Source organism: Lygodium microphyllum, chromosome 30 (genome assembly GCF_053477565.2).
Source record: "Lygodium microphyllum isolate KBCC chromosome 30, Lygodium_microphyllum_v1.1.10, whole genome shotgun sequence".
Taxonomy (NCBI): domain Eukaryota; kingdom Viridiplantae; phylum Streptophyta; class Polypodiopsida; order Schizaeales; family Lygodiaceae; genus Lygodium; species Lygodium microphyllum.
In genome coordinates, this window is record NC_141164.1 from 21,097,319 (window position 1) to 21,106,536 (window position 9,218).

The 9,218-nt window shown below is 39.6% G+C and overlaps 1 protein-coding gene across 1 annotated transcript; it reads right to left on the minus strand.

Moving 5' to 3' along the window:
- Nucleotides 1–246: 246 nt before the first annotated feature.
- LOC148009614 (histone H2A-like) lies at nt 247–1,389 on the minus strand. The gene is made up of 2 exons (XM_087672358.1): nt 1,033–1,389; nt 247–711 (listed from the first exon to the last, which is right to left on the minus strand). Exons 1-2 carry the CDS (start codon nt 1,228–1,230, stop codon nt 466–468), a joined length of 444 nt encoding a protein of 147 aa, XP_087528484.1. The 5' UTR covers nt 1,231–1,389; the 3' UTR covers nt 247–465.
- Between the last annotated feature and the right edge of the window lie 7,829 nt (nt 1,390–9,218).

Consider the following 9,218-nt stretch of genomic DNA (forward strand, 5'->3'; position numbering starts at 1 on the left):
GGATTAATAGGACTCATATGTCTCTTTTATTTTCTACTTCCTTTGTGAGGTAGAGGCAACAAACATAGTCACAAAAAAAACTATTTGAAATGACATGCTCAGACTTAGAGAGACCATGACAGAATATTAACCTGTATCAATTCTCCGGTGGGCTACAAATTGCAATTCGACTTAACTATTTCCTTTAAATATGAAGACAGCAAAACGATAGTCACCACCAATTATGCAGTTGGAGAACAACAGGCATTACTGAAGCTGGCCAGCTCATCATGATTTCCGGACAGAAACAAGTCCTAACCCACATAATTTCGTACAATAATCTCGTACGACAGACAAAGAGAGGTTGCCTTGTGAGCTCCTTTGATGAAAAATTTACAGTATACAGCAAAGATTGCTGAACTTATGGTAGCAACTACGAAAAAGTCTACATGGAAGACAAATTGAGATGTGCCTCAACGAATTGGGTTATTTGGCAGCAGCCGACTTAGCAGAGGATTTCTTCGGCTCTTTCTCCTTCTTCTCAGCTTTCTCTGCCGTCTTTTTGGGAAGGAGAACGCTGTGTATATTAGGAAGAACACCGCCATGTGCAATTGTCACACCTATAAGAAGCTTTCCGAGCTCCTCGTCATTCCTTACAGCAAGCTGGATGTGACGGGGAATAATCCTGTTCTTTTTGTTATCACGTGCAGCGTTCCCCGCAAGCTCGAGCACCTGCAAGGAGGAATTCAACAAGAATGGCCACAGATGTTAGAAAACTGAAGCATACAAATACAGAAGCAAAGCGCTAACAGAACATGGCTCAGGTTACTGTCAAAAAAATACTTCCATGAAAAGGATTGCTCACGGAAATGGACTCAGACAAGAAAACTCATGCTCACGGAAATGGACTCGGACAGATGAATGCATGAGAACTTATGCTCACGGAAATGGATGCACGCAGATACCGCATGCAGATTCACGCTCCAATCACACATCAGGATGTTGCTAACGAAAATTAGGGATGAGAAATCCGTTGATAAAAGGAATCATCACCTCAGCAGCTAGGTATTCGAGGACAGCAGCGATGTAGACAGGCGCGCCAGAGCCAATTCGCTGCGCGTAACGGCCCTTCTTGAGGTATCTGGCAAGACGACCGACAGGAAATTGGAGGCCGGCCTTGGCAGACTTGGAGACGGCCTTCTTCTTGGGCTTACCGCGGCCGCCGGCCTTGGAAGAACCCTTGGAATCCATCGACGCTCGAGGCCGCTCCTTGATCAGGCGTACAAATCCACAGAAGCAGGCAGAAACCTAGCACTCACGCAGACAGGCAGCACAGAGAGAGAGAGAGAGATCGGTAGGCAAAACGATTCCTTTCTCTTCTGCAGCTTCCTCAGACCATTTTATCTTCCGAAGAGGTGATTGATAATTTATTCCTCTTCAAGTGTTGCCGTTCAACGGACTGGATCGCACCACGTCATCGATCCTAACCTGCGTGGATCCACCAATCGGAGCATCTTGGCGCCTTTTTGTTCGAAAGCAAAGCAAAGCTTTCAGGCACGTCCCTGGTTTGTTAACACGGCCAAAAGGCGGACAAACAGCCCCGCCCACTCAGAAAACAGCTTTCAGGTAATTCGGCCACCTTGCAAAGTAGGTGTCATCTTTTTGGACATTTCCGCTTTCAATATTATATTTTGTAGGCCTTCAACAAGAAAAAAGGTAGGCAGACATCCATCAAGTGTCTAGATACGTAGCTAGAGTTCCACGACTTGCATTACTAGGATGGCAAAGGCAAGAAGCATTCTCGCTACCTCTTTCACCCTATAGGTTCACAAAAGATGGTAGAGGCAAGAATGTTCATGTTGATCCATGAGTGCGCATGTCAATGCTAGCAAGAGCAATGGAGCTACACATTTGCTGCGGAAAAGAAAGTGGTAGAGGTGCATTTCTCGAGCGCGAGGGGGTTCCCAACAGTGGGTCAGAGAGAGAGAGAGAGAGAGAGGGTTGCCATCATGCAAGGGGCGCATCCCCATAAGCTCTTCTTCCTTTGCCCGTATGAACCCAACCTATGTGTTTTAGAGCACAAATGAATATGTGTTAAGGGATTAAGGGGCACACTATGTTCCACAATGTAAACTCGCCTTATTATGGAGCCAAGGGATGTGAATGTCTCTATATTAAGCTATGTATGTCCTATGATTTCACATGCAATACAATTTCGTATGTTCTTTCTCGTGTCCACTCTCTTGTCTCTCATCGTTCATCTTTTTCACGATATGTCTACCTTCACATTCAGTTTTGAGGGTTGAGGAGACTCTTCTAGTCGGGGCCTCTTTGGCTTTATTTGAACGCACACACCACATAAAGAGCCCGCTTGTAGCACCCTGTGCACCATCAACATGCCATCTCTACCTCATCATCATCAACAAGCGGCTCAATTTGTCTATCTCATCACCAAGCTACCATAGCCACGATAACCTTGTCATTGGGCTACACCAAATTGTCAACCATTTGCAACCACGTGGATATTAGCCATCAATAAGGCCTCCATCTCCATAGCAACCCCACCTGCACCACTAGTCAACTGCTATCTCTCAGCCAATTAACAATCAACCATTTCATTGTGTGTCCCCTGAAGCAATGCTTGGTGTCTACCACCTCCACCATGTGTCTCATCACATAACCACATTAGTTGCACCACCTATCTCGCCATCAGCACCACAACACCATCTCACCACATTAACGATATAACACATATATAAATGATATACACTATTTCACCTTGGTTGTTTTAATCCACCCATATCTCCTTATGTATTCAAAATAAAGCAACCATGTCATCATAGTTATCCCTACCCACCCTTGCAACACCAGTCATCTTGAACTCATCATTCTATCCCCTTCAAGATGAAGAGCATACCAATGGTCTTTATAAAGCAAAAGAAATCATTAAAGCCACAAAATGTTAATTCACAAAGTGTTAATGATCCCAAAGGTTCTATTCATAATGTAAATTAAAGCATCAATGAAGATCAAGTTTTGAGTCATGGACATTAGAAGGTGTATTTTTTATGTAGATTCAAGAGGATGTGTTCTACAACAACAATGTATCCAGAGGGGGCATACTAGGTGAAGAGAAGACTAAATGTACCACCTAAAGATGCAGAGCCTGCAAGAAACACAATCTTGGACCAGCTTATGGAAGACTCTTTTGGTGAATCAATGCCAAAGCAAGATTACTGCTCCACTATTTGTAATCAAATGTACTTAATAGATAGAGAGATAAGGCATTTAACATTCAATCAAGGGAATAGTGGGTTCTCAATTGTAAACAATTGGTCCCTTTTGTGTGCTAAGTGTTAAGGGATAAAGGGACACACTACGTTCCACAATGTAAACTCGCCTTATTATGATGCTAAGGGATGTGGAGGTCACTATATTAAGCTATGTATGTCCTAAGATTTCATGTGCGATACAATTCAGTTCTGTCCCTTCTTTCTCATGTCTATTCTCTTGTTCTCTCATCGTTCATCTTTTTCATGATTTGTCTCCCTCTACGTTCAATTTTGAAGGTCAAAGAGGTTCTTCTGGTCAAAGGCTGCTGCAAGGCCCAACCAATGTGCATGTTTTCCCATATACTATTAGTTAAGGGGAGGTAGGGGCAAGTGCCAAGTGGCAACCCCCCAAACAAAAAACATGAAAAATGGGGACAGGTACCACACATCGATCACTTGCCTCCCCTCCCCCCTGCAAATTTTGTCATGACCCACCCGGCTACTCATGCCTATCGAGACCCAAACTTGACCTCAACCTTGACTAGCTACCCGTGACTGTCGCGACCTGCCTGGCTTCTCACACCCACAACTTGACAACCTTGACCTGTGAGTGAGGGTCCAGCCTGAGGGTCTACCAACTATGCTTGTGAGTTCGACCTCTGACCTACCCGCCACCACGCTCACGACTCAATGATCGGGCCAGTGACTTGCATTGGCTTGTGACCTATGCCCTCAAGCTATGTGTGCCTGCCTTGACCTGCGATAGAGAGAAGGTGAAAATCAAAATGAAATTAATTATCACCCTTTTAGTAATAATTACTTAAAGTAAGAGAGAAAACATTGTAAATTAGTATATGAATGTTTATACGTATAAACAAATAGCCTTCAGATGCATAATATATAATGTTATCTATTGATATATATATATAAATATTCAATAACATTATATATATATATATATATATATATATATATATATATATATATATATATATATATTCATAATATCAATAATTAATGTAATGTATGTATATGTAAATTTGTGTGTGTGTATGTATATATCTATAATTATAATATTATATGTATGTATGTATGTATGTATGTATGTATGTATGTATATTTATATATTAATGTATACATAAATGTAAGATAGTAAAATATGTGGAAAGATAGAGGGTAAAAATTTTGGAAGAGGGAGGGAGGAAATAAAACTCTAGAGAGAGAGAGAGAGAGAGAGAGAGAGAGAGAGAGAGAGAATTCAAAATTTTGAGAAAATTTTAACCTTTTACGAGAGAGAGAGGGGGGAAGAAAGAAAAAACACACACGCATAAACATATACATTTATGTTTATATTATATGGAGAAAAAATTTTGAGAGAGAATCAAAAAGTTTGGGGAGAGAGAGAGGGGGGAATGGAAGAATTTGAAGAAGATAATAAAAATTTTGGAGAAAGAGAGGGAGGATAGAGAGAGAGGTGGGGAGAGGGAGAGAGAATGTGCAAGCCAATGTTAGGGGTCTCTCAATTTTTAAAGAGAGAGAGGGAGGGAGAGAGAGAATATGCAAGCCAATGCTAGGGCGCTCTCTCTCTCTCTCTCTCTCTCTCTCTCTCTCTCTCTCTCTCTCTCTCTCTCTCTCTCTCTCTCTCTCTCTCTCTGTGGATATGTATTCCTAATTATGCATCCTAATGTCATGCTAGGATTGGTCATTGACACTACTCTCTTGATGGGGAAAAGTGATATGATCATATTATTCTAAGATTGAAGAAACAAAATCTCCCTAAAAATTTATAGATGATGAGACATGTGATAAGGGCTAGACCTCTTACCAAAAGTTTAGGGGATGATCCTATGGTTTGATGAGAGCTATGTTAGGGTTTGGATTCCATCGTCTATTTAGTACTTTTATACCATAGTACTTATATGCATGTAGGTTTTTAGGATTAACATGTGTAAGGCGACTTTATATTTCATATGATGTTCACGTGAAGTTTAATATTAGGCACCTATCCTAAGAATCAAGAAGTTGTATCTTTTCAAATTCTGCATGATCAAAAATGAGAAATCTTTCAGGACAGCGCCAAAATATGGTCATTAATGTTTGATTCTATCTATTTGTGTTGGTTTCTTGAATATTAATGATGTCTACTTCAAGTTATTCAATCAGGAAAGGTTGTGATAACAATAAACTGTCTGATAATTTTTAGGAGAGTGGTGTTAATTGGATGATTATAATATGTATTTTATGTTTACATATCATTCTTGAATATTAAATGATTAATATATCTGTAAATAGATTCAAGAAGTTATTTGTAGCAATAGGAATATTTTCATGCAGATTGATGTGTTTTGTGTTCCTGTTGTGGTCTTGAGAGGCCATAACACTTTGGCGATCCTTCCAGTTTCATGTGCAAAATTCTCATGATTTAGGCCTCAGACCTAGAATCAATTTCCACACAATCAAGCTATAGGAGTGCAGGATGCTAATGGCATTAAAGATGTGTAGGGTGCCTTTTATGGGCAGCATATATATAAGATAATTATACATATTTGTCAAAAACTATTTTAACAAGGAGTAGATCTCGATAATTAAGGGAAGCCTTGGCAAAGCAACAGGAGCAGGAGGCATTGTTGAATAATAGAGGAGAAGTAGGAGGATTAGGCAGGCTCGACAAAGAACAATTTACAACTGATAAACAGGACTATCAGGATGTGGGTACCTCTATGGGTACTGCAACAATATCCCATTTCCTTGCTACATCTATAAAGTCTCCTCCAACCCCTCCAACTCTTGCAAGCCCATCAAGTGTATCAAATGATGATGATCCAATATTGTTACCTAAATATCAATATACTCCCCCCCTAAACAAGCATTGGAGAGATTGCAACATATAGTGCTTGGGAGGATAGTGTTGTTGCAAAAGACAAGACTTCAATGAAGGAAGTCTCTTAATTTTAATCCCTTACCACTATTAAGGAAGTCTCAAAAGAAAAGAACAATGAATCCAAATCAACTTGTTAACCCGAAGGTGAGAGCATCTAAATTTTTAGGGAAAAAGAAGGAAGACCTTGATTGCCATGTGGCTCAATTTGAGACAAGTTGAACAAAAAGTGGATTCAACCAGATGTATGGAGATCAAGTTAAGAAGCAGCAGTTGCAGCCACCTTACAAGGAAAAGCCATGGATTGGTTTGCTAGTTATGGTATGGTGGCATTTAATACATATGATACATTAAGGACAACATTTTTAGGCAAGTTTCGAAAGGATAAAACTCCGGGAGACAACTTACTTAAGAAAGATCAAGAAGATCAAGCAGAAGATTATGCTCATAAGTTTAAAAATTTTCTTAATAGGCTAGACGCTTGAGATTCACCATTAATAGAGATGCATATTACTTATTTCATTAAGGGTCTTAGGGGTCAAATTAGGAATCCATTGCTAATCTAGAGCTTGGTCAGAATGACACACTAGATACCATGATAAGAGTTGATATGAGGGTGGAGAGGAGGCTTGGTACCTCCTAATCAAAGACCCATAAGGATGATGATTCGTGGGATTCTGATTTTGATACAAATTTAATTCAAGATTAGAAATTGACACTGACGATGAGGACAATGAGTTCAATTCAGAATCAAAGGATGACTTTAGTGACTCTAATGATGAAGATTCTAACAGGAGAAAAAGAAGAAATCATGTTCAACCAAGATTAAGAAGAAGAAATCAAAGGATAAAACCAAGAAAAAGGCAAAGGAGAGGAAACTATATATATAAGAAGATCAAACAAAAGCTAAAAAAGTTAGGTCTTTCTGATACCAAGAGGAAGGAAAAGTGCTATGACATATGCCAAAGTAATGGCCATGAAACCAAGATTTGTTGGTACAATCCTAATGTCAGGATGGAACAATAGATGCCACTGATGCAACCTAGGCCAAGATCTAGGCCCTTCAAGGGACCTAGAAGAGTGCTTGCAAGATGGCCTTAGGAAGATTTTCAAACACAACAACAAACTCCTCAAACAGGAGTATGCTATTATTGTGGAGGTCACAGACATTTTGTTGGACCAAACTGTGAACTTTGGTCAAGGTATAGGACTCAAATAGGTATGCTAGCAGCAAGGTTCTAGAATGATGGAGGACCTACAAGAGCATCTCATCCATAGCATCCACTTGCCCCAGTTGCAGCAATCCTCATAGAACTTCCTGACCACAGTGAGCAAAGGCAACTTCTTGAAGGTACATGTGTGATTGGTTATGGGAAGATTCATCAAGTGAAAGTTCAAGAAAGGGCAGAGAAGGTGTCAAGTAACTTGAATGTTGTAAGTACGGACGTTGAATATGACTATTCTAATTGCATTAAAATAGAGGATTGTCCTGATGAAGCTATGATATTAGATGTCACTAAAAGACAAGTAGGCTTGAAGCTTGATTGGTAAAATCAAGAGAAAGCTAGGAAAAAGGCAACAAAACAAGTTAGAAAGCTACAAAAGTGGTTGGGACACCATTATCTAAGGAGTTTGATGATCAAAAGGGTCAAGATACCCTAAATCATGATTAGTAGGATCTGTTTCTTGAAGATAAGGCATTATAAAATTTTCAAGAAGGAGGTTCAGAAGAGCTATTTCAGGCTCTAGCAAAGTACTCATTGCAATTAACCTTGGAATAGATATTGGACTTAATACCAAGGTTCAAGGAAATTTTTCTCTTGAAGATCAAGCAAAAGCAATAGGAAGTTCTTGAAGATAAATAAGTTCAGGATCAACCAATTCTTGAGTGTCAGGTAGTCATACCAACCCAACAAGGAGTTGTGGATTATCAAGTGCCCACCATTCAAGTCGAGTATGTAGGAAAGAAGCATGATGATATCATGCTGGATGGGGTATCAAGAGTCAATATACTTCTTGAACATAGATATTTGGCAACCAAGTAGGAGAAAATGCTACCAACCCCATTTCAGGTTAGAATGACAGACCAAAGGAGGTTACATCCATTAGGTATTCTTAAGAATCAACTAATCAAAGTAGCTATGGCCTAAAGTTCAAGATACGTTTTGTTGTCCTAAGTATGTCAGAAATTGGGGATTTTTATAAAATGCTTTTGGGCAGACCGTGGATAAAATTAACCAAGTTGAAGTAGGACTAAGGGAATGATTACGTATCTATCCCCAAGGGACCCAAGGAGATTAGATTATCCATGGTTAATAAGGTAATCTTGAAGAGTACTGCTAGACCTATGGTAGCTCAGACTATTCATATTGTTGATGAAGTGGAAGATGAGAGGAAGAATTGTTCTTGCAAAGCAAATTCTTCTGTGGTTCCAATGTTTGAGATAGATGTTGATGGCATCATTTAGGAGTATCAGGATTCTCCCATAGGTGAAGGAAATCCAATTCTAGAACAACAAACTATTCAAATTGCAGGTCAAAACCAGTCAAGACAGCATTCAAGTGGACTTCTTGAAGATCAAGAGCAACCCGAATTTTAGGGGAACCCAGGGAATGAGTATAAATTAACTCAGGACTCAAGAACTGGTCATCTTAAAAATAATTTAAAAGAAGAACCTAAAAATCAATTGTGTAAGGATTCTAAGGGTATGACGGCCTTGATGTATTGGAAGAGGAAGGATAGAAAGCTAGTATTCAAGCCGAGTAGAGATATGAGTACACTGTGAGAAGATCTACAAGAGTAGTTGAAGATGAAGTTCATGAGGTCAACCTAAATGAGCAAGGAGAGAGTAAACTCATCAAGATGAGCATCTATGTGGAGGAAACTTTCAAGAAGGATCTTATTAAGTTATGTTAGGAATTTCACGACATCTTTGCTTGGGACTATACAAACATGAAGGGGTTCCAGTAGTGTGTCAACATAGGATTGACCTGAAGAAGGATGCTAAGCCAATACAAACATGAAGGGGACTATACAAACATGAAGGGGTTCCAGTAGTGTGTCAACATAGGATTGACCTGAAGAAGGAT

Bases quoted from the DNA above. Each gene is read 5' to 3' on its own strand.
- LOC148009614 (XM_087672358.1), bottom strand. From the start codon at position 1,230: ATGGATTCCAAGGGTTCTTCCAAGGCCGGCGGCCGCGGTAAGCCCAAG. The intron at 712-1,032 runs GTGATGATTCCT...TCCTCCTTGCAG, and splicing joins TCGAATACCTAGCTGCTGAG to GTGCTCGAGCTTGCGGGGAA.